General features: G+C 44.0%; 1 protein-coding gene across 1 annotated transcript; it reads right to left on the bottom strand.

Moving 5' to 3' along the window:
* Window positions 1-453: 453 nt before the first annotated feature.
* On the bottom strand, window positions 454-23,854 carry KHSRP (KH-type splicing regulatory protein). Its single transcript, XM_035140873.2, has 20 exons — window positions 23,557-23,854; window positions 14,306-14,402; window positions 13,846-13,884; window positions 13,525-13,570; window positions 12,907-12,956; window positions 11,782-11,853; window positions 11,181-11,238; window positions 10,177-10,348; window positions 9,828-9,926; window positions 8,994-9,092; window positions 8,705-8,807; window positions 8,053-8,153; window positions 7,290-7,431; window positions 6,682-6,842; window positions 6,456-6,571; window positions 5,241-5,329; window positions 4,671-4,868; window positions 3,658-3,735; window positions 3,290-3,447; window positions 454-1,004 (listed from the first exon to the last, which is right to left on the bottom strand). The coding sequence occupies exons 1-20, from the start codon at window positions 23,749-23,751 to the stop codon at window positions 996-998; spliced, it is 2,082 nt and encodes a 693-aa protein (XP_034996764.1). The 5' UTR covers window positions 23,752-23,854; the 3' UTR covers window positions 454-995.
* Between the last annotated feature and the right edge of the window lie 392 nt (window positions 23,855-24,246).

The following is a 24,246-nucleotide window of genomic DNA, read 5'->3' as shown; positions in this document are numbered from 1 at the left end:
ATTTGTAAATCCAAGTAGAAGACTACTGTTATTTTCAAACTGTCAAGAGATGATATACCAAATGAACTGAACTTGCAGGAGTCCCCAAAACCAAACCAAAGCTTAGTCTACTAAAAAGCTCCCCTGAGAGGCAGCTTTCTCCTGCTCCCAAGCTCAGTACCATCCAAAAGTCGGGACCTGTTTCTTATTCCCAGAGCTCTTGGTGAAACTAGAACAGCTCTCTGGGGCTCTACCTTTTGAAACACACACGGTTGCATCAGAGACTTTAAAACAAAAAAGCATTTTATTCAACAAAAATGCACAAATGCCTGCTCAAACTATAAAAACACAGGAAGCTCTTAATTCATGACCATTATCAGGCTTTTACAACAGCTATATTGTGAACAAACATCAGCTTCAAAAAACCCTATGGACAGAGAGAGAAAAACAGACACCACCCAGCAGACACGGGGGGATGTTTTGTTATCATTTATTTGTGAAGTTAAAAACGAGCGGTAAAAAGTAAAAATTGAGCATACAATTTCTTGTTTCAATCTCCTCTTGAACAGACAAAAAACACGACAGATCAGTCCCAGCAGTGGAGAAATGGAGGGCCAGGGCAGGGTTTGTCTGAAACACCAACACCTTTGTCCGAGGAATGTTCCAACTCTAACTAAAAAGCAGAGTGACTTTTCCTTGTAAAGTTTATTTTTTTAAAACGAAACAGAAATAAAAGAGGAAGTGTTACCCTGAAAACTGAGGTGTGTGTCAGGCAGGATAGGGTCTGGCGGCGGCGGTTTTAGTCGGCTATCTTCTACAGCTGCTGGCTCAACATTAGGGGTTTGGAGATCTGGATTTATTTTAAGAGAGACTTGAAGGCGGCGTAGCTGAGATTCCCAGGAGAAACCCAGCAATCAGAGCAACAGGCCAGCTCCCTTCCCACCCTGTCACTTCCTGCAGCAGCCACCTCTTTCCAAAACAAAAGGTTCTCAGAGATGGGGAGGTTCACATTCAACTCACTGAGCCTGTTGAAAGGAGAAAAACATGATGGGAACCTGTTACTGAAGCTTGAAGCAGGAAGCAAGAGGGGCAACCGCAAGGCTGTGTATTCCATGGACTCAGGTACAGAATGTGGCTTATCTGGAACGCAGTTGCTGCCTTTTTAAAAACTTGAATTTTATTTAGTATTTGTTATACAATAGCAGAAACAAAAGCACAGCACACAGAAAAGGCGACAGTGTCTGCTTAACGTGTAAACCCTTACCTATTTTTGGACTATTAGTAGCGCCAAACTTTTTCCTATCCCAGAGCCATTCCCAGTTTTACAATCCTCTGGTCCTAATGGTAGCAGACGTTGTAATTCTGACAACCTGGAACCTAAATTAAACTTTACTGCCCTGGATGTGCTCCGTCTTCATCTCCACCCATGAACCTGCCCAGTCCTACAGATGGCTGAATGCTCTAATACTTGGTGTGCTCAAATACTTGGATCTACTAAGATCTGTACAAACCCCACAACCAGACTTCATTTGTATAAACTCATTTGTCCAGCCGCTGACAAAACTGTCTCCCTGCTTTTGGAGAAGTGCCAGTCACTAAAGGAACAGCTAGACGGAGCCTATCAGGGACTCTGTGCTCTGGATTCCATAATCACACTGCACAGAGAGTTTGAGGTCAAGGGGGTTGGTGAACAGAAATATTCAACAAACCAGTTCTCTTTTGCTAGTTGGGAGGATACCTGTTTGGGAACTAGTTTCCTGGAGACACGTCAGACACAAAATGAAGTGTCCTCACAAGTTCTCCTTTGGTTAGAACTACAGGTTTCTAGATTTTATGGTGGCAAATGAGCAACATATTGGATGCGAGTGTTGCAGGAGTGTTTAGCTTCTTGCTTCTCTACCAATAACTAGTGGGAACAAAATTCTCTTTATGGAGCCAACACAGCTAACTTTGCTTAACGTGTAATTCAGGCTGCATGTGTTCAGCGTATGGTTTTCTTCCTCATACCAGATGGAATCAGGGGTTTCAAAGAAAGACTAAAGCGTATCATGGGCTGGAGATTGCTCAATGCTCAACTTGTAGGTATGGCTCATGTTCCAGATGTGTTCATTAGATTTTCTTAAATTCTCCCCAAAACGTGCATCCTTTTTGTGTCCCCCCTCCTAGTCCCTTAAAGCTCAGACAATATTTTACAACACTTTGTATTAAAAACTTAACACAATACTCACCAGGAGGCTCCTGGTCATCCGCTCCCAAACAGACATCCTCCCAATTAGGAAAAGAGGATTTATTTGTACATTATTTCTGTTCACCAACTTACTGTACCTTCTTCGTTTGTTGGAACATTAAAAATACCCCAACTAGAGCACCATTAAATTATATGGGTGCCTTATTAGTTGACAATAGAGCCTGGGCTCTCAAATGGATTGGGGTTAACCTCTGATGCACCCTGATGCTCCTCACAAGCATATAACTTGCATGATAGTCTTAACTTTGAGGCAGCTACATGATAACCATCCTTTTTTTGGTGTCTGGCTTGGAGTGAACCAGTCTGAAAGTGTTTGACTGAAGGAGGTTTTGTAAGACTTTTGACTGAAGAAATATGGCTTAGGCTTTTGACACTGGCGTTGAAGAAATCAATGTTTGGAATCAAAAAATGAAGCCAGGAAGGAAATTTCCATTATGGAAGGTGGACAGGTACTGCTGCTGTTAATTATGGAGCAGAAAACTCTTAGATGTGGGTGGTGCTAGAAGGTTTCACCTCACATATGTGAAGGCAAGGATTTTGGAGGCTTGTTCATCTGGAATACTCTATCCCCTCTCTGAACTGGCAATAATACTTCCCCAGCTGACAATACTTCTGCTACTGGGATGGAAAAAAACCCCACAAACCTGGATCTCTCACTCCAGATTTAAGAAAAACATTTGAGGCATTTCAACTTCTCTAAAAAGCCCCTAGGATTAGACCAGGCATCCCCAAACTTCGGCCCTCCAGATGTTTTGGACTACAATTCCCATCATCCCTGACCACTGGTCCTGTTAGCTAGGGATCATGGGAGTTGTAGGCCAAAACATCTGGAGGGCTGCAAGTTTGGGGGTGCCTGGATTAGACCTTAAAAGGCAGCATAAAAGTCTGATTTGGACAGGAGGGAAGAGCTGACATAAACTAGCCACCCCAAATTTAAAAAGGATTACATCTCAAAATGTCTCACAGGAGTTTGTAGAAAGTGTGTGGAGCCCAGTCTGGAGCCAGATACCGGTACCTGTTCTGAAGCAGAAAGGCCACCCTGGCTGTAGTTCTGCAACTCACCTGCTGTCCCTGCTGTGTGGGTGGTGGCACTGGGCCACCAGCGCCAGGCGTCTGTCCATAGTACGCAGCTTGTTGTCTGTAGTATTCTGCCCAGGCTGCACTGTAGTCTGGTTGAGGTCCTGGTGGTGCCGTTGGCCCTGCCCCAGTAGCTACTTGAGCTGCTTCCAAAAAGAAAAGAGGGACTAGCTGTGCAATCCTAGGCATGCCGGCTTAGAAGCAAGCCCCACTCAGCTCAGTGAGACTTGCTCCCAGATAAATGCGCATAGGGCTGCAACCTTAAGACACTCCAGGGAGGTAACTCCAAACCCAGAAACTGACAGAAGTGCTATGGGACATATCCTCCAAGGAAGCTCAGACCCTTAACTCACCTTGCTTCTTATAATACTCTTCCCAGGCTTTTGTGTAGTCCTGCTGTGGTGGAGCTCCAGGCTGCTGGGGCTGCTGGCCTGTAGGCAGTGTCAAACGACAACAGGACCCTGGTCATGCAAAGCTTTCAACTACTCAAGATCCACCTCACTTACAGGATTCAGATTCTAAAAGGTTTACAATGACACCGACTACTAAGAGCAGTCACTAGGACCAATGAGGGAGAAGTAATGTCTTGGCTCACAATGTGCTGAACTTTAGAGGAGCATGGAGCACTTCTGAAGTACAGTGTAGAGCAAGTCATTCCCTCTAGAAGTGGGAGGTATGATTACCTTGGGGAGAGCATTCATAGACCCCTGATCCATAGCAGTCCCACCCCCAAAACAGAAGAAAGTCAATTGACAAGACTCCTAAGTCAAAAGCATGGAAGGACCCGCAGCCAAACTGCCTTGTGACTCTCAGCATCTGAAAGGCTTCAGCTTTTTCTTCCCTGCAGCAGATTTAAGAGATTTGAGCTACCGGTAAATAACCAAGATGAAAAATTCCTCATAGGGAACCATTACAAAAAAACAAAGCAAACTTGCTTTGAAAAACGGTCTTCGAATGGTATTGCTGTTTATAGTGTTGCCATGCTAACTTAACCTAACCATAATTTGCCAAAATTTTGTTTGTTCGTGGTAAAAAATCTTGAAATTAAGTAGCTGTTGGCAAAACTTGTACTGGCTTGAAGCATCAACCTAAGAAGGCCTTCCAATTAAGTCAGTCATTCATGCCTGGATTTGAATGGGCCATCCCTAAGGGCCACCAACCCCCATGACATTCACAAATCAAGATGCAGAAATAGTTTAACAGGAACAGAAAACAAATGCTGAAGCATTTTGAGTCAGTATGTTATTTATTCGTCAGGGGAGACTGGAAGGAAGTTATTCGGCGTAGTTTCTCAATCAAGTTGCTTTCTGCAAGCCCATTAAATTACTCCTATCAAAAGAGGTTAAGGATCTGGATAGTCAATTACCTAGTTTTTTGTAATACTCCTCCCATGCTTTAGTGTAGTCTGACTGTCCGGTGGGGGGCGGTTGGGGTGGCTCTCCTTGCACTGGTGGTGCCGTGGGGGCAGGTGGTGCTCCTGGAACTGGGCCCGGGGGCTGCTGGTAGTAGTGCGAGTAATAAGCTGCCCAGGCAGCGTTGGGGTCTGCCGCTGCCGCCGCTTTACCTGGGCAGGAGACACCACAAAAAACCTGAATGCTTCCAGCCCCTCTCCCTTACCCCCCCGCGAACCTTGAATGTGCAACGGTACAGTGGTACCTCGGTTGTCGAACGTAATCCGTTCCGGAAGACCGTTTGACTTCCGAAACGTTTGACAACCGAGGTGCTAAGGGCAGTCTGTAAAGTCAATGGAGGGAGGGAACATGCAGTGGAAGCTGTTTGACTTCCGAGACGTGTTCGAAAAGGGAAGCATTTACCTCCAGATTTTCAGCCTTCAGAAACCTGAAATGTTCGGCTTCCGAGATGCTTGAAAACCGAGGTACCACTGTACTCTATATTCTGATGATTGACTCTTGAGGGCTGGTATACAAATACTTACTTGGGTCATGAGGAGCAGGAGGCTGCCACTGTGGATAGGCATTCCCCCAGCCTTGAGGTGGGTATTGTGGAGGTGGTGGCCCTCCAGGACTGAAATAAGAGGAGGGAAAAGGTCACTGGCAGTATTTACAATAAGCAACCCTCTAGGCTCAGGATTCAGAAATCTGGAACCTGCCGAGCAGCAAATCAAATTGCTCCAGGAAGTCACTGGAGAAAACAAAGGGTGGGATTCACCTAGTGAGTCTTTGTCAGCAGAAGCCCTGTTGTACATTCAACACAGCACAACATTGAATTCCCCCAAAAGTAACTGCACAGGGAAACTGGAGCGCCTTCATTTTTTCACAGGTAATAAGGCAGGGAGAGGGAAGGTGTTGCTGTACTCCAATGCTCATCAGCACCAGCCAGCATGGCCAGTGATGACGCAAAGCGCAGGGTGACAGGTTCTCAATCCCTGTAGTAAGACACCCCAGATCGAGGCCAATCTCCTCTATGAAATAGGTAGACAAGGGAGCTGCACTGCATTAAGACCAAATCTTATCAAGGAGCAAAGCATCATGGTGAGCACCTGCCAATGGCCGAGAGAGGGTCTATTCTAACTTCCCAAAGAAGAAGCGTCTTATTTGATATATTAGCTTTTGGAAGCACAAGTTTTACTCCTTTAACAGCACCAAGCAACGACAGCAGATCCCTATAACTCTGCAAGTGGTTTTGTTTCCCTACTAGATTGCCCTAGTACCACTTTCTTGGTACCAGATGCCCTGCTAAGTGCTGTGCTACACTGCCACATGGTTTTCTGTTTCAAGTGAAAGATGCCAATGAGGGTAGCAGCAGCAAGGAACATGCCCAAAGCCAAACCACTCTGTGAAAAACTTCTTTTTGCATAAACTTTGTGGATCCATGCCCCCTCTCTTACTGTTTTGTCAAGAAAGTGACAGTGTACTGCAGTGTGTCTTGAAGGTAACATTTTTTCACCCCGTTTGCATAAACTTCGGGAAAATCCCCAAATTGGGGTGGGGCTGTTCATAGAAGGGACTTCAGAGACATTCATGCTCAGCTCAGCATTTCCCCCACAACTTTTGGGCACATCACACTGAGCAGTACACAAGCGTCTCTCCAAGACAGCGAGTGTAGATCTTAATCTCTGGGAAGATGGAAAGGGGTGTCGAAGGCAAAATGGCCCGAAAGGGAGGCACACTCGAGCAGTCTTAGTACTTACTGAGGGGGGGCACTAGGTGGCCCTTGATTAAAAGGCCCTGGGTTGAAGGGGCCCATTGGAGCCGGTCCAGGAGGTCCACCAGGCCCAGGTCCTGGTCCAACTGGACAGAGGGGACCCTAAGGAAGAGATGAATAATCCCTGAAGTGGAAACTGCCACATCCAGAACACAGTCACTAACATTCCTGGCTCGCTCCCATCTGCCACACAGTGAAGGGCAGGCAAATACCTCAATCTTCTCTTCAATGAGCTGCTTGGCATGGTCAATTTGTTGAGGTGATCCCCGGATGATGAACAGCTTGAAGTTAGGGTCTCCATTGGGTGGTAGCTGCCGAGATATTTCTACAAAGGCTCCTGTCTGCTGATTGATAGCCTTTACGTTTTCTCCACCTGAAAAGAGAACATGGAGGGAACACCTCAGGGACGTGATTGGTACCTGAAGGAGCATCTCCACCAACATCATTCACCCCGGATACTGAGGTCCAGCTCAGAGGGCCTTCTGCCAGTTCCCTCACTGCAAGAAGTGAGGTTCCAGGGAACCAGTCAGAGGGCCTTCTGGGTAGTGGCGCCCGCCCAGTGAAATGCACTCCCAGCAGATGTCCAGGGAATAAACAAGTATCTGACTTTTAGAAGACACCTAAAGGCAGCCCTGTTTAGTGAAATTTTTAATATTTGATGCTGCCCAGAGTGGCTGGGGAAACCCAGCCAGTTGAGCAGGGTATAAATAACATTATTAATTATTATTTATCATTATCATCATCATCATCATTATTATTATTATTATCATACCACCTCAGGACAGCTGAGAGAAAGCTGGGGAGGGGAAAAGACACTTACCTCTGCCAATAACCAGTCCGCACTTGTGAGTGGGGATAGAGAATGTCATCTCTCCTCCAGGGGGCCCCCAATTACCCTGCCCCCTGCCTCTGCCTCTGCCTCCAGGAGGCATTCCTGAGCCTGGGGGACCTGGCGGGCCACTCTGCAAGACAGGAACACAATTCATCTTCATGGGAAAAGGAAACGGGAAGCATTCTGTGGTTAGTGGGTGCATCTTCAATGCCACAGAGCAGTGGCCTCCTTGGCTGCTGCCGAAGTTCATCAGGGGTTCCTGAATGAGAAGACCATTCGCGGCAAACTTCCTTGAAGGACACTTTGCCCACCATCAATAGTTTCCCCCCCGCAATGCGAAGCTACAGAGATGCATTGAATGCGTTTTGGGATGCACTCTGCTTCAGTGTGGCCTGGCTACCACTACACCTGCCACCACCACCATGCCCCAGAATAATGTGTGCAACATGCTGGGGATCCTTGACAAGCCAGTCAACATGGAAAGGGCTCTCCTGAAGGTAGAGCGTGAAAGTCTGCTGAAGAGAAATAGCAACATCTACTTTTTCGGTGTGATTTCTACCTTGGGCTGGTAAGACAACCAGAGCCAAGTTCTCAGTGCGATGATATTGAGGAGCTCTTGCACCTTATTAGCAAAACATGACTGAAAAGATTTTGAAACTACTTGACAAACGTATTCAACACAACTCCTGTGTACACAAGATGAGACATTATGGACGAAGGCTTTGAGGGTCAAGGCAACAGCATTTCATACCCGGAGACTCTGGAGAAGCTCATTGATAATCCTGGCGGCGTGCTCGCATCTGTCAGGGGGACCCATGATATGGGCAATCTTCTCAGGGCCTGTCCCATCATCTGAAATGCAAACCAAACAGGGAACTTCATTAGGTTCCACATTCAATTAGTTTCAGAACCAGTCCACTAGCTCTTGAGCCACTTGGTGCAGCAACAGCATAAGCTCTCAAAAGAGAGAGACAAGCATCCATTTAGCTTCCTTAATACCTTCTCCCCTCTGCAGTAATATGCCACTCCAGTTCTGTGGAAGGAGAACACACACAGTTCACACAGAGAACCCAGACACACAAAACAGACAACACCGCCCTTCAGAAAATGGGTACTACCAGCCATGCTTAGATTTGAATGCACCAAGCCCGTATGGATCTTTGATTGTGTAAACCCTTAAATCTGGGATCTCTCTGAGAAAAGATTTCACTTTGTGATTTTCAAAAGTATATTGCAGAACATAATTACAACCGGGACAAAAATTTGTGGAGAGAAGGTAAAAGATCAGATAAAGAGGTGATAAATAGTATAGGGAGAAAAGCCCTAGAACATTCAATAGGCCTGATGTTTCAGCATGCTGTATGAAGACAGATCATGACAGGGAAGAGATTTAGTCTTCTGACCTTGCTTGAACTGTATCCGAACTCCAGCGTCATTTTGTATTTTCTTAATCATCTCACCACTACGCCCAATAACCACACCAACAGAATGCCTGGGCACAGGGACCTGAGCAAGCAAGAAAATGACAAGCAGAACCAAGATCAGGTCAGAGCAGATCAAATTTCTAAGAAATGTTAGGACTGGACAAGTGTGAGTATCAATACAGAGACCCGGGGGGGGGGGGAGCACAAAATGTCACACTATAAATTATGTCCCCCCCCTGTCCCAACAAATCCAAGCCAATGTCCTTACATCTATTCCTCCACCAATCCTGGAACCGTACTCATTTCGGTCACCAAAGCCTCCTTGGTCCCGTTCTCGTAAGATGTCCATTACCATTTCACAGGCTTGCTGCAAAGAAGCATGAACATTAATATTAGAATTATTTGGGCACCTCTCTCAAGAGTATTTCTCCCAGGGTAGATGTGACATGAGAACTTCCAAGGAAGAAGCCCTTTTTTATACTTGTGAATACCTGGATTTGAGGCTGGGCAGTTTAGTCACAATCACTGCAGGGCAGGGCAGGGCAACAAGAGCAAACTTTGGGGTAGCTAGAAAAAAGTCTCAGTTTGAGTAGACGAAACTGAATGAGTAACCCAGTTTAATGCTGTACTAGCAACTCAGTATAAAGGTAGCATCATACGCTGATGGGAAACTACAGCAGGGATTCAAGAAGGCACATCATGTGGTATGAAGGAGAGAGGTGAACGACTTTGGCAGCAGAGTTTTGTAAATGAGTGAGGGGACCAAAGTATAACAAGGCAAGTCTAAAAGGAAGGCTGCAATAGTCATGGCAGGAAACCACCGGCGCAAGAGTCTGAACTGTGAGTATGCAGCCATTTTCACAATGTTGAGAGTATAGTTGGGTATCTAACTACTTAAAAAAAACACCACCACCATGGTCAACTGAGCACTGAAACGGACAAATAACTTTAACACAACATTTCACTGGGATTTTTTTGTTACTAGAACAAAAGAGATTGTTGATCATTGTTGCTAAATAGAAAAACAAGTTAATTAACTTATTGCGAAACAAGAAATTTCACTGAACAATTCATCTCTTCGGCTTTTATTCAAAATGCTTACCTGTACTTTGTAAGGATCACCAATTATCCGAAGGGGCTTGTCTACATTTGTGTTTTGTGAACCGTCTTGAATTAAAATCATTTTCACTCCAGCTCGTTCCTACATTGGCAGAAAGTGAGAGGTCAAGCAGGTTACACAATTGTGCAGAATTCTTGCAAGCCCTGTCTCCTTGGACAGGACTTAAACTAACAGCCATTTGAATTTCAGGAGGCTCCAGTCTAAGAAACCATCCTTGCCCCAAGAGGCCAGAGAAGCCAAGTGCTGTAAGCAAGAAAGAAGGCAAGGAAAAAGAGGGCAAGCACCAGCTCTGATGCAAGGAATTTGGCTGGGAGCACAGCATAGCCCTCACCTGCAACTGCTTAATGGTCTCCCCTCCCTTGCCAATCACCAGGCCTGCTTTCCCAGCTGGGATCATGATTTCCTGCACTGTGCCATTCTGCCCATTGGCATTATCGTGGAACTGACCAGGTGGCCCACCACGTCCCCGAGACACGATATCATCAAGCATCATTTTTGCCTTCCTGCAGAGAGGTGGAATGACAAAGAACATGATGGTGAGTCTTACAGGCTCTATTCTTTCATTATGAAGGTACTATAACATGAAATGGAACTCATAGCAGTGTTCTTTATTCTCAAATCGCCTGTAGTTCAGTGTTGCTGTTGTGCTGATTCTACAACATCACACAGCAGGTAACCTAACCAGCTCAAGTTGCGAATACAAGCACTTTATATTTGCTCTGGATAGTAATGACCGATTTAATGACATTGCATTTTGTGTCTATACATTCTTTCATAACACCAACAGGAAAAATCCTGCTTGTCTGCCAGGTAGAGTGGTGCCACAACTGCAATTCTCAGTAAGTTTTTAGCCCCACCCACCAATGTCAGTCAAACCAGACATGTCCCAGAGCTCAGATGCTTCCCCACAGGGAACATCAAAAGCCCATCAGAATGAAGTGGCTTTGGTGTGCTGAGATACAAAGTCCTGCCAAGTTTTTTTTTTAATTCCTGAAATTTTCTACCATGTTTTGAGACCACAAGGCAGCTTCTAGAGTAAAAATACAATAAAAACAATGAAGTAAAAGCAAATACATCTGTTAAATCAGCAGCAAGTGAGAGGCATAAAACTGGACACCAATTCAACTGCTTTTAGGGGGAAGTTCCACAATTTGGGTATTGCTACTAAGAAGCCCCAGTTGTTTTCCTGATTGTGATGCCCTGCACCTCTGCCACAATCCTCGACTATGCCACCTGGCGGCTGGATTCTTTTGGCACACCCTGTCTCTCTCCCCCCCCCCCTTCTCTCTTATGTTTTTGAAATAGCATATTGACAAAGGACAAGAGGCTACTCACTGCACAGAGTCTGGTGATCCTGTCAGAGACACACTTCGCTCTGGCATCCCTCCACTGTCTGTAGGAGGAAATAAAGGCCATCAGGAGACATCTCTCCACATCGACACATTTCCTCAGAGTTTGATCCCTCCTCCAAATCATGTATCATCCACAGGGTATGAACTGGCGTTGAAAGAGTAGGTCTTTCACACACATGCACAACATTATTAAGGGCAACCTCTCTATAATGCAAATGCTGATCAGTCAACAGGAAGTAGTACAAGGACTGAAAATGGTGAAGACACCTGTAAACTTAGCAACTGAAAATGGTTCACCACTCAAACAAAGTTAACTTACCACAAGCTAGTAAGTACCATTTGCCTTGTGAGAATACTGTTTTCATGCCGTCCCAACAAGATTCCTCCCCCCTATTTTCTAGCAGAGTGCATTAGCATATTCAGAAGAATACGCTACTGGCAACACACTTCTCTTGAACTACATTCTTTACCACAATTATATCCATTGAGCTACTTGCTGACACGACTATAGGCTTCAGAAGGAACAGCCTACACCTGCAGCTCCATATGCTGGAAGTTACACCCCATGCAATTCTCACACCTACCTGGAGAGATCTGTACTTTGCATCCAGAGTCCTGCTGTATTTTGTTGATCTGTTCCCCACCTCTTCCTATGACTGCAAAGTAAGGAGAGGGGCATCAAGAAACTCAAGCCTGAGATAAAAGCAGTTGTCGTTATCCTAAGAGGGAGGCTTGAAGACAACACAGGTTCCCCTCTCTCCCCTCCACAGGAGATTGAAAGGATCTTCTAACAGTAAATACAACTCCATGAAGGGTTGTGTGCACATGTGCATTGGGGACAGTAGCTAAGTGGAGACGTAATCTAATCAAGTTTCGCTGTTTATATGGCATATAAGTGAAGGATGACAGAACTGCTCCTCCTAAACAAAGTTCACACAAACATGAAAGAAAGAACTCCAGGGTCTCATGATGCCACAGAGGGTATGATAGCCTACAAGAACTAGAGAGGTCAAGTTTCAACCAATTTCTCTGCTCTCCTTCAGAGCTTGAATGCCAAGCCAATTTAAAACCAGGGCTTGTAAACAAAATGCCTTCTGAGAACCAATCCTTCCCTACTTAACATAAAACTCTGCTTCAGGCAGTGTTTTGCAGCCACCATTCCTCCTGGTAAAGGCCAGCGCAGGGCCTTCTACCTTATTCAGGATCACTCACAGAAAGTTGATAAATCCAAAGCAAAGGCCAAAAGCAATCCAAAAAGGAACTCTTTTTTTTTTCACTGCAGCACTCCCAGCCTGAGTCTCGGAAGTGTCCAGGGCACATCTGTGTCACTGCTCAACTCACAAAAGTCTTGCTACGCATGGGAAGTGCTCATAGGACACCAGCCTCAAGTTGTCCTCAGCAACCAGCTCCTACCAATTTAAACCGAAGGCTTGCCGGAGCACTTTATTGAGCAGAACACCCAAGCCCACATCTTTGGAGCTACGTACCATACACAGCTTGAAGCACACAGGGTCAACTCAAACACTTGACATCTCTCAGGAAAGACACACAGAAGGGTCACAAAACAAACCAGCCTGCCTGAGCCTTCCCTGTGGAAAGCTCAGCCAACAGGCATTGAGAAATCAAGAAGGCACTGGTTAGTAAAGGTAAAGTGACAGTCTTTCAACTACGGCAACAGCAGATTTCTGCCCTCTCTGTCTAATACTCACTGAGTCCCACCATGCCATCAGGTACTCTGTACTCTTCAGTCACTGTAGACCTGCAAGGGAAAGTTTGGCAGCTTAAAGTAAGGAGTGGGAGGGTTACAGAAATGGAGCTGGTGTTCACCAGCAACCACCAAGAAGCAAAAACGGAGAGCTTTCCTCCTCCTCTTGGGAGGGCAGACAGGAAGGTGGCTGAGCAATTATCTGAGGAAATCACCATGCACCCGTGCAAAATGCACCCATGCAACCTGGCAGAACCTGCTGCAAACTAAGCAGCCCAGCATCTGCCCACAAGGCGCAGACACAGGCTTCACAAACTATAGCTACAAAACCAGACGCTACAAAAGAATGTGAGTATCTAAGAAATGGCCAACCAGCACAACCTTTCACTACCTACCAAGGCACGCAAGTGCTTGGGAGTGACTGGTCTTTTAGTGGGACATCACTCACAAATCTGGATGACAACCTCACCCAACAAAAGCAGCCTTTTCTCTTTGGGGGTACTGAAATGCTGCCCCCTTGCAGTCAACCTGAACTCACAAGCTGAATACTTTTAGCATTGATTTAACCTTTCCGGCTCAAGCCTATGTGGGGAGAAAAAAAAGAGGCACACAGCTAATTTACCTGGGGGGAGGATGGATCGGTCCAAGCTGAGGGGGTGGTGGCATGGCTGGAAAGCAAAGCAAGGGTTTGGTTATGAATCCACATTCTTGAAGGTGAACTATAAATCAGTCACTGGGTTTCCCAGTCTGCTGCTGCTGTTGTTTTAAAAGGTCCTGTTTTTAAAATGCAAAGCTGACCTTCCTAATCCCATGGAACTGTCCCCACCTAAAGAATTAGCTAACATGTCCTCCCACTTTTCCGTATCAATATGAAAATAAGTATGAATAGAATTTCCACATAGTTAATACAGATCATTCTACAACTCTTTAATAATATGCTTACGTTCTGGCTGGGGAGCCATTTTCTTGCTCTCTGGTTGGTCTGTCAAAATAAAAATATATAGTCACTTCTTTCAAAAATTAAAAGACAGTCTCTCCTCTCTTCCAGCTTTCAAAACTAACAGTCAGGATTGCAGCTACATGGAAGGCGCATTCTGGAAACTTCACAGGCTCTGATAACTATATCAACAACACATTCAGATAAATGTATTTATAGGCAATTGGTGCAAGTACCGATTTTGTGTAGCCTCCACTCGTTTGAATGGGATCAGCAAATCCTATCACAGCAAATGGAATATTTGCAGCCATGCTTGAGGGATTGGCAATATTAGGCATAATAACACAACTGCATTACCTATAGCAAGGTGTGTGTGTGTGCACTTCACACTCCTAAAAATCCAGAGTTCTACATGAAGTATTGCCAATTGAATTTACTGTGTCCCACTAGGGTGAGTCTCACATACCTCCATCCTCTAGTTGTCTCTTCTGACCACCAAATCCAAAGTCAGGTGTAGTGTTGTTCACTGTTGTGGCTGTGTCCCCCCCAATTTTAGCTGCTATCTGAAAGTAGAATAGACACTAGTTAGCCTTCCCTAAATCTTATCCAAAGAACCAAGAGCTGTTTAATACATAATCATTTCAAAAACCCAGGAACATCAAGTCATTAAGTATACATTGCAACACATGGCACATGACTGTGCTTTTCCTAAGCCCAAAGTGGTCTATATATTAAAAATGGCAAGCCATTAAATCTCACCATGGTAATTCATTCACTAGTTGCCCCCTATTTAGACTACAGTCATGCTCTCTGTGCGGTGTTGCTTTTAAGAAGTGTTCTGAAAATTAAACTGGCAGCAGCATTTTGCACTGGTTGATGAACAAGCAACAGGCAAATTGATGAATGTTACTCAAATCTGATTGCTTCTTCTGGGCTTAACATAAAAGTACTGATTTTAACCTTTAAGCCCTAAATCAGGCATCCCCAAACTGTGGCCCTCCAGATGTTTTGGCCTACAACTCCCATGATCCCTAGCTAACAGGACCAGTGGTCGGGGAAGATGGGAATTGTAGTCCAAAACATCTGGAGGGCCAAAGTTTGGGGATGCCTGCCCTAAATCATTTGTGAATGGGATATCTCAAAGACAGCATTCTTTTGTATGTGACTCATGTGACACCGTTCAACACATGAAGTCTTAGCCTGGGTGCCACTCAGCAGGCACTCACAAGGAGTACAGCTTTTTCAGTGGTGAAAAAGTTATTCTCCCTAAGATATGGCTCTGACACACCATTCTGCTAGGTGCCTGGCTAGAAGTTGACTTTAAGTTGGCTTTTGAGTTACTTTGACTTTCTCATCAGAACAGTAGCACTATTGCTTATGATAAAATGACCACATGAGCACCTTGGTATTTTCTTCTCATGCCTTCCTTGGCACACAGGAGTTTTAAAAGCCCTCTTAAAGCACAGGCTAGTCTTGTACTAAAGTGTTACCTTGGAACTCAAACAGTTCCGTTCTTGAATGTTTTGGCTCCCAAATGCCGAAAACCTGGAAGTGTTCTGGTTTTTGAACATTCCTCAGAATATGAACATCTGATGCAGCATCCACTGTGCAAAAACCTAGCTGTTGTCCAATCAGAAGCCATGCCTTGGAATTTGAACGTTTCAGAAGACGAGCGGTCTTCCGGAATGGATTACGTTCGAGTTCCGAGGTACTACTGTATCTTGTAATGATGTAGCTGTCTGTCCTAACTCTTTGCAAAAAAGTGTGGTTAACAACATTTAAATCCTAAGTATTTCCACATTTATATTTTCTTTCAAGAATAATTTTTACGTACAACTAAAAAGGCAACTTTGTTATGGCAACTGTATGTAGTATTTTGCCCCATCACAAAGTTATCTTGCTAAGTTCTACATCAATGAAATAGAAGTAGCTTTCAGATTTTCAGCTTGCCGAACACGTAACTTCCAAAGAAAAGCACCATTTCTCAGAGAAGCATCAACATTTTTAGCCATTGGATACCACTCTACTTCTGCACCACAAAACATACCAGCAATACTCAAATGAAGGAGTCAATAGCTTGTCCCCAATGAGTCCCAATTCCTTCTAGAACTTGACCTTCACACCAGCTCACAGTAAAGCCTAAAGCTGCACTGATTCCCTGCCAGGAATGGCTTCCATTCCTCTTTACAACTCCCAATACTTTTAACAATAAGGAAGAGAGAATTATGGCAGGGCAGGTTTTCCATACTTGCAGTACTGTGACACCTCTACATCTCCTAAAATTCACGCCTTTGCACAACCCTTAAACGTACAGAAGCCCAAAGGTTGGCCACACCTGTTCTTCACTATGGCCAAGTATGCATGCCTGCAGCTCTCTGAACCAGCTCTCCTGAAAGTTGCTACAGTAAGGCCTATAGTGATGGGGATGCCAATAATAGTCCTCTCTAGTTGGTATAGAATTAGTTGGTATACTTATATCAAATAAAGAGGCACAGACTCTGCACCCAGGGCTACCTGTATAATGTAGGTAACAGACAAGAATTATTGAGGGGGAAATACTGAGGGAAGAAGACAGGTGGATGCCTGGTGGTAAAGAGTTCTCATGGCAGAGAGTGGCAATATAGATTGGGTTTATGGTGGATGAATACGAGAGCAGAAAGGGGATAACAAGGGACGTGGAGAGGGAGAAGAGTAAACTTACGAAATAAGAGCAAGTGGATGGAAAGCATTTGAAGGTCAAGAGAAATTTAAACAGAATAGGACCAATCAGGGGGACATGACTAATACAATCATGGCACCAAAGAAGAGAGGTTTCAGAGAAGGGGCAGGTGCATATTTATATACCCAACAACCAAACAAGATTGGTACCATGATTGCAAGCTTTTTATCAGAATAAAAATCATTCTAGTGAGTGACTTTAATGCACTACGGATTTCCAAGATAGAGAAGTCCCAAAATCAGGACGTCCGCCAATATTTTGCCAAATCTCTCTGAACAGACTTTAGAAAAGTTGAGTTCAGCTGAGTTTTGCTGGTGGTTGAACCCCAAATATAAGTTTAGACCATTGATTTTAAGCCACACTTGAGGATTGATTTTTTTGTATTCAAACATTGTAAAGCATTGTTATATACTATCAGAAAATTGTAAAACAGGAATGAAGACTTTTTCAGATTGCTCATCGCTTCTCATTAATTACTCAATGGAAATAAAAAAGTAGAGGATCTGGAAATTGGATGAATATTTGATAAGAAAGCAGACTGAGGATCATATCCAATTAAGAAGTCATATGTTGCATGTTTTTATAAGGGCCTGCTGGATCAGGCCAATGACCCATCTACTTCAGCATCCTGTTCTCACAGTAGTCAACCAGATGTCTGCAGGAAACCAGCAAGGACCTGAGCACAAAAGCACTTTCCCTTCCTGCAGTTGCTAGCATGCTAGCAACTGGTAAAGTCCTCCCTTTAGCACAAAGATTTCTACCCGCACAGCAGGACTTCATCCCCCTCTCTTCCACCCCTCCATATTTGCGCCAGAAGGTTAGAGGAATCCTCAGAACACTTGGGGATTGGGGGGGGGGGGGGAGAGAAGTCATCTACCGTAAATGCGCAGGTTGAAATCCTTGCACTTAACAAGATGAGTTTGCTGGATACAAACCACAGATCTCAAGAAGGTCTGCAATTGTGTTTTCATTTAAAAAAGAATTAAGAAACCACCAATGGACTTAAGAATTAAGATTAAGAAACCACCAATGGACTACTTGGAAGATGAAATGAAGAAGCTCGGAGGATAACTTGAGCTGCTCCCATTTTGGCTGGGGGTATTGCAAATGTATTTTTGCATGTAGCTCAATTTTAGTATTACTTCTGCTATTTTTTAGGGCTTGGCTAATTTTATTTTACTTTTTATATCTATACACTTTCAGCAGATGTTTTGAGCTTCTAGCTTATTATTTAATGTTCAACATGGTACTGAAATGAAATATTCTTGAAACAGTTGTTTACATTTTTGTATGTGGAAAAACAACATAGAAATTAAACCGTGACTATGGGTGGCAGTAAGGCCTTGTATTTGAGGGAGATTTCATTAAAAGAAACTAAAGTTGCAATTTTACACCCATTTACTTGTGGACAAGCCTACTGAATGAAAGTGCACAGAAAGTGTAGAAGGGCATGCTAGATGTTACTCGGAGCTTTATTTTAAGTTTATCAAGAGACATAGGACTTATAAAGTGATCAGTGGCTTATATAGGCTTATTAATTGACTTTATGAACAGTGGTTTGAGAAAGCTTTAAAGGAAAGTATACATAGATATTTATTAAAGAAAACATTAGGTAATCACTTATAAAGAAAAATGATTACAAAACACTTTATTTCTTAAGGGTGCTTATTTATTTGAAGTTGTTGAATGGAAGGGTTCCTTTTTATAAATAATTTAACACAGTACAGTATTAAAGTCTTCAGTGCAACAACATGCTAGTAGAAGAATAGCTGGAACAACAAGTCTTTGAGGAATGACTATTCATTGAAAATAAAGGTTTACTATCTAGAACAGGCACCCCCAAACTATGGCCCTCCAGATGTTTTGGCCTACAACTCCCATGATCCCTAGCTAACAGGACCAGTGGTCAGGGATGATGAGGATTGTAGTCCAAAAAATCTGGAGGGCCAAAGTCTGGGGATGCCTGATCTAGAATGTATGCATTAAAATTAGGAGACAGGTGGACACAGCAATACTGTAATTTCAATAGAAACCTGGGGCTTAAAATTGCAAGTAGGACCAGGAAACTGTTTTTAGCCCAATATAATTGGTCTAAAGTAGATATTCAGTGGAAGGGAACACTACTGATTTGAAATATAAAAACTATTTTTATTTTGTAAAAAGTGCTTGAATAGCAGAAAGAAACTGTAAGTTTTGACTGCAGGTGTCAATTGTGAAAATGAACAAGTATAGAAGTTGTCATTTTCAAAAAGATGAAGAAAAACCAAGGGAAAATGTATGAATAAATATAAGAAATAATAAGTGAATGAGATTTTTGCTGTATCAAAAATGGTCAATTTTATTGACATTACAAAGCTAAGTGTCACAAGTTTTAGAACTTGGTGAATGACCTGATTTGGACAATCACTAAAACAATTTTACCTTCCTCTCTCCTATTGCGTTCCAGCTTCGGAGTGAAGATCTTGTTTTGTATTAAGCAAGAACCAAGAACTAGTGCTGGTAAACTAACCAGAAAAATAAGCAAGGATCACAGGAGTGCTATTCTAGGGTGGCTATTCTAGGTTTAGCAGAATTGTCTTAACCAGCTGAATCTATGGGAAGGAGGAAATCCAGGTAACTGTAGGACGAGCATGCTTATACACAGACTTAATATTAACCTAGTTATTTAAAAGAAACAGAATTTAAAATTTTTAAAAACTAAACTATCATTCTTATCTAATCTGAACTACAACAAGTCTAATACTACTAGCACAGTGCTCAGAAGACAAAAACTGTGTCAAATTCCTAAGATGGACTAGCTGTGGAAATGAATTGGCTGAACAAAGGGTATCCAGAGGGCAAAGAATCTGAAACAAGGAAGTCAGCAGCCTACTTAAAACTTCAAAACTGATACTGTAGGAAAGGGTTGCAGTGATTATGTTGATTAGCAGGAACAAACAAGAACCACCCATCAAATCTGACAATAAATGTGCCAGCAGAAGAAAAAAAAGTGGAAGGGAAAACATTGATTATAAACAACAAGTCCATGTTTATTTTGTTTTGCAGCCGCAAAAACAACAAAGCAGGAGTAAAATGGTTGTGCTAAGAGATGGGTTAGCTAGGCTTAGCTTGAAGTGCAAACCAGGTAAGAGTTTCCTGGTTATGTAAAAGTATACCTACTGACCTCATCAATCAATATAGTGAATGTTCATTAAAAAAAACAACCCAAGGTTCTGAGAATCTGAATTTCATCAAGCCAGTTGCAAAAGTACTGTAATACAAAAATTAATTTCACCTGAATTTGTATCAGGGAATATCTAAAATAAACACCAAAACATCACAGTATAGAATAGAGCTATATCAGTGCTGTCAGGACCTGGTGAGCAAGTTTTTTATTCAATCACTGGAGGAAGCAGAAAGGCATCTGTGATGGTCAATGACTCTCACTTTAACAAAAACAGGTGGAATACGGGCAACACTGCTCATAGCCATAAGAGATTAACACTAGTATATGTTATCCCTGTATGACTTCCTAAAAATAAGAAATTTTCTCCTTGACACACAAATTCTAGCTACATAGAATTGTCAAAGTCTTTAAATTCATGTTTCATTGAGAATTTCCCAAGAAAAATAGATCATAAAAAGTAGAATGCTTAAAAATTGCTTTAAAAATATGCTCAACAGTCAAATCTGTAACACACAGCTCTACTTCTCATTTACATCTGCAGGTGTGGCAGTGGATGCGCTGGACTGTTGTCTAGCCTCAGTAATGGACTGGACGAGGGCCAACAAACTGGAGCTCAGTACAGGTAAGACTGAGGCACTGTTAGTGGGCCGTTCCCTAGAACAGATGGCTGGAGATGTGGCCTGCTCTTGATGGGGTTACGCTCCCTCTGAAGAACCTGGTACGTAGCTTGGGGGTACTTCGGGATCCATTGCTGTTGCTTGAGGCTCAGGTGGTCTTTGTGGCATGGAGTTCCTTCCATCAGCACTGGCTGTGCCCAGCTGTTGCCCCAATCTGGACACTATGTTCTGGTAACCTCTGAGGTTGGGCGATATCTGGGTTTCAACCAGCTAAACATCACTATATACTGATGCATTACTCTATATCAGGCATGTCCAAAGTCCATTTCGGGGGCCTAATGTGGCCCGCCGGTCGGTTTAATCATGGGGTAAAATCATAAAAAGAGCTTCAATCCTAAAAAAAAGCTCAACAATTTTGGTTGGTCCTTTGACCGGTCCCCATGGCCCTTCACTTCATCAAATCTCAAATCTGGCCCTCTTTGAAAAAAAGTTTGGACACCACTGCTCTATATGAATTAAGGATGGAGCTATGTAGAGGCATTGGCTGGCTTCATAGTTTTTCCCACATTGTGATTTTTGCACAGCACACACACACAAACGATTCATGATATATTGCCAGGTCAAAAATTATGAAAGTGATATCATTATATAGATTTCAAACTGGTTTCGGACACTATATCAATATATTGTCCAGCCCTAGTAACCTCTAGGTTAGATTACTGCAACACATTGTACAAGGGGCTGCCTCTGAAGAGGTTCAGAAACTTCAGGTGGTGCAGAATTCAGCAGCAAGGTTGCTCACCGAGGCAAGACAGTTTGAGCATATTACACCAATCCTGGCTCGACAGCACTGGCTACCAATTGGTTTCCAGGCCCAGTTCAAAACATTGGTTTTGATGTAGTCCTAAATGGCTCAAGACCACAAGGACTCAAGGACTGCCTCTTGCCATTTGTATAGATCTGGACCCTGCAATCATCACCAAAGGCCCTTCTTCATGTGCTTCCTCCATGTGCTGTCCAGAGGACAGCAACACAAGAGCAGTCCTTTTCTCTGGCGGCTCCCCATGTGTGGAATGCTCCCTGGGATTATTACATATAGTTAGTTAGGCACCAGGCAAAAACATTCCTCTTCACCCAGGCCTTGAGCAGATTAAATAATCTATGGCCTTTTAAATTTGGGTGGAGGAAGTGGTTTATTGTTTTGTTATTATGTTACATATTTTTGTGTTTTTATACTGTAAACTGCCCTGTGATCCTCAGATCAATGGCAGTATAGAAATCCTACTTTTAGACAAACATTCGCCCCCGTCATGGACAAATGCAACAAATTTGATGAACAAAACTATTTCAGGCCTTTTCCACTCTGTAATGTGTTGCATTGGTGACAAATAAATAATCCATGGCATGAAAATCATACCAGGACCTAATCAGTTTTCAACTTGAGGAAAGTCAGTGTCTTCTTGAATACTTTGATTTCTAATAAAACACTGCTGAAACATAGAACAGCTCACTAGCTAATGATGGTAGACATTCTATGATGGAATGCTTAAAAGAAGTGCTGCCATTACATTTCAGATAGCTGATTTTTCATATAGCTTTTAAAACTGAATGGTGTTTTCTCATATCAAAGAAAGTTTCAGGATTGAAACAAAAGAAACCCTAATTTTCTATTTACGTAGTCCTTTCCTACAAGATGCTTCTAAAAGGAACTCTCTCTCCTACTTCCTATCTACAAGTCAATTCAGAAGAATAAATCAAATACTGTATGCAGCAACCTCAGCTTTACTTAGCAGCTTCATATCTCCAAACTGCATGCATGATGAACAAAACAAAAAAATCCCATAGGGAAACCAGATATTAGAAAAGGGGACTGAGTTCAAACCCTATACAGCCATGAGGCTCCCCAGATAGGTAGCAAGAGAATGATTGGTCTGAGGGTAACCTTCCCCCACAGGACTTTAATGCAACTTGGAAGATATGGGGATAAAAAGTATGGAAAAATAACTAAACTACCCATTCTGAACACTCTTTTACCCTACTTACCAAACTTTATTCAAAAGGCAAGATGCACAGAAAGAAACTATCTCAGAAACACTCCCCTCTGAACTGGAAACCTTCATCCAAAATCTAAACCCAAACAGGGCCTAGTTCCTGCTTCTTAATGGTAGACAGTGACATTCTGCACTTAATTGTATTGAGAGTGGAGTGTGGCTTTAAATTAAGGCTTAACTATTTGTAAATACTGCCTGGCGTGCTATGGTCCATGGGGTCACGAAGAGTCGGACACGACTAAACGACTAAACAACAACAAAATCAGCAAGCTCTATCCTTATTCAACCTTACTACGTACTCTGTCTTCCACAGAGCATCAAGTTTTCATTTCATTTTCATACTGCTTTCAAGCACCCACAAACGACCTGTATGCAGAAAATATGAACATTACAGAAGGAGATATGGTACTGTACAACACTTTTCATAGTTTTCTGGGAGCAGGAAAGTTTTTAACATGAATTAAATATGACTGCATCATAGAATCAGAATTGTAGTTATTTTTACTTTATTATTTATTGAATTTATATGCCGCCTTACACCCACAAGTCTCAGGGCAGTTCACAGGATAAAATCAGAATATAAAACCACAAATCAAAATAAACAACAACTACAACCACCCAATAACTCCCCCCCCCAAAAAAAAATCTTAAAAGGGCCCAGGAATCTCAACTCGATCATACATGCCAGATGGCCACCCAACCTCTCCTTAGGTCAAGAAGCTCATCATCTCAACATGCTTCAAACAGCTCGTCTGAAATCTTAATCAAGGTCCATGAGTGCTACAGTAACAATGCAACGCTTGTGGGTAAAATCCATCCCGCTGCCATTCCATCGGAGCGCGCCTTAGAGAATAGGGAACGATCAGCATGCGTCCTGCACGTGCCAGAGAGAACTGTGCAGCTACCTTTCTGCGTGAAGGGTCGGAACCCCCCTCCGCGCGCGCGCTTTTAACCTGAAGTGGTACAGCCGAGAGCTCCGTTGCCTCAGGACTGTACTTCCACAAGCCCCGCTACATGTGGAGAGTCGCTCTCCAGCATCGCCATCCCCGGGGCCTGCCGTGGGGGGGAGGGAGTAGAGGATAGGGAGGGAGGCGGGAGATACCGCGCTGCTGCCCGCTCCCTCGCCGCCGGGCCGCCCTCCCCCGTCCGCTTCAGCTCCCTCACCTGCCGGGCTCGCTGGACCGCGTCGGCGAAGGCGTCCTTGCGGATCCCGCCAGGTCCGGTACCCGCCGCTCCGCCGGCCTGCCCGGCCCCGCCGGCGCCCCCTTGGTTGGGTGGCCCTGGCGGTCCGGCTCCCCCACCGGCGCCCGGCGGCCCAGCTGAGGGCGGCGGCGGACCGCCGGCGTTATAGTCCGACATGGCGGCGGAGACGGAGCGGGGCACCGAAGGCTCAAGATGGGAAGCAGGCCGAGTACTCTGCCCGTCTCCCTCACCACACACTCACAGACACACGTCCGCACTGCACGCTGGGAACGCGAGGCGGGACTACAACCCATTGCCCTCCGACCTCTCCTCGGAGGACCAATCGTTTATGGGCTCCTGGTGACTGGCATAGCAAACGGCCAGTGGGTACAAAAGGAAACAGGCGGCCTCAACGCCCGGCCAATTAAAACCTAAGAGAAGGCGGGCTCTGCAGCTTTGAGTGTCAGGGTGCTCCTCGAGTGGCTAGCGAGGGGAGGAGCGTGCTATATGGTTTGCGACCTCTTAGAGAATGGCAGGGGCGGGGTGAGAAGCGTCCTTGGACCAATCAGGGAGGCAAAGTGGCTAAAACTCAAGCCCCTCCATTGGAGAAACGGAGAGTACGTCATGTGGCAGAATGCGCTGGTTTCAACCAAAGCGACAACCGGGTTCTGC

The sequence above is a fragment of the Zootoca vivipara genome, chromosome 16 (assembly GCF_963506605.1).
Source record: "Zootoca vivipara chromosome 16, rZooViv1.1, whole genome shotgun sequence".
In the NCBI taxonomy this organism is placed as follows: domain Eukaryota; kingdom Metazoa; phylum Chordata; class Lepidosauria; order Squamata; family Lacertidae; genus Zootoca; species Zootoca vivipara.
This window is presented reverse-complemented; position numbering and strand designations above follow the sequence as displayed.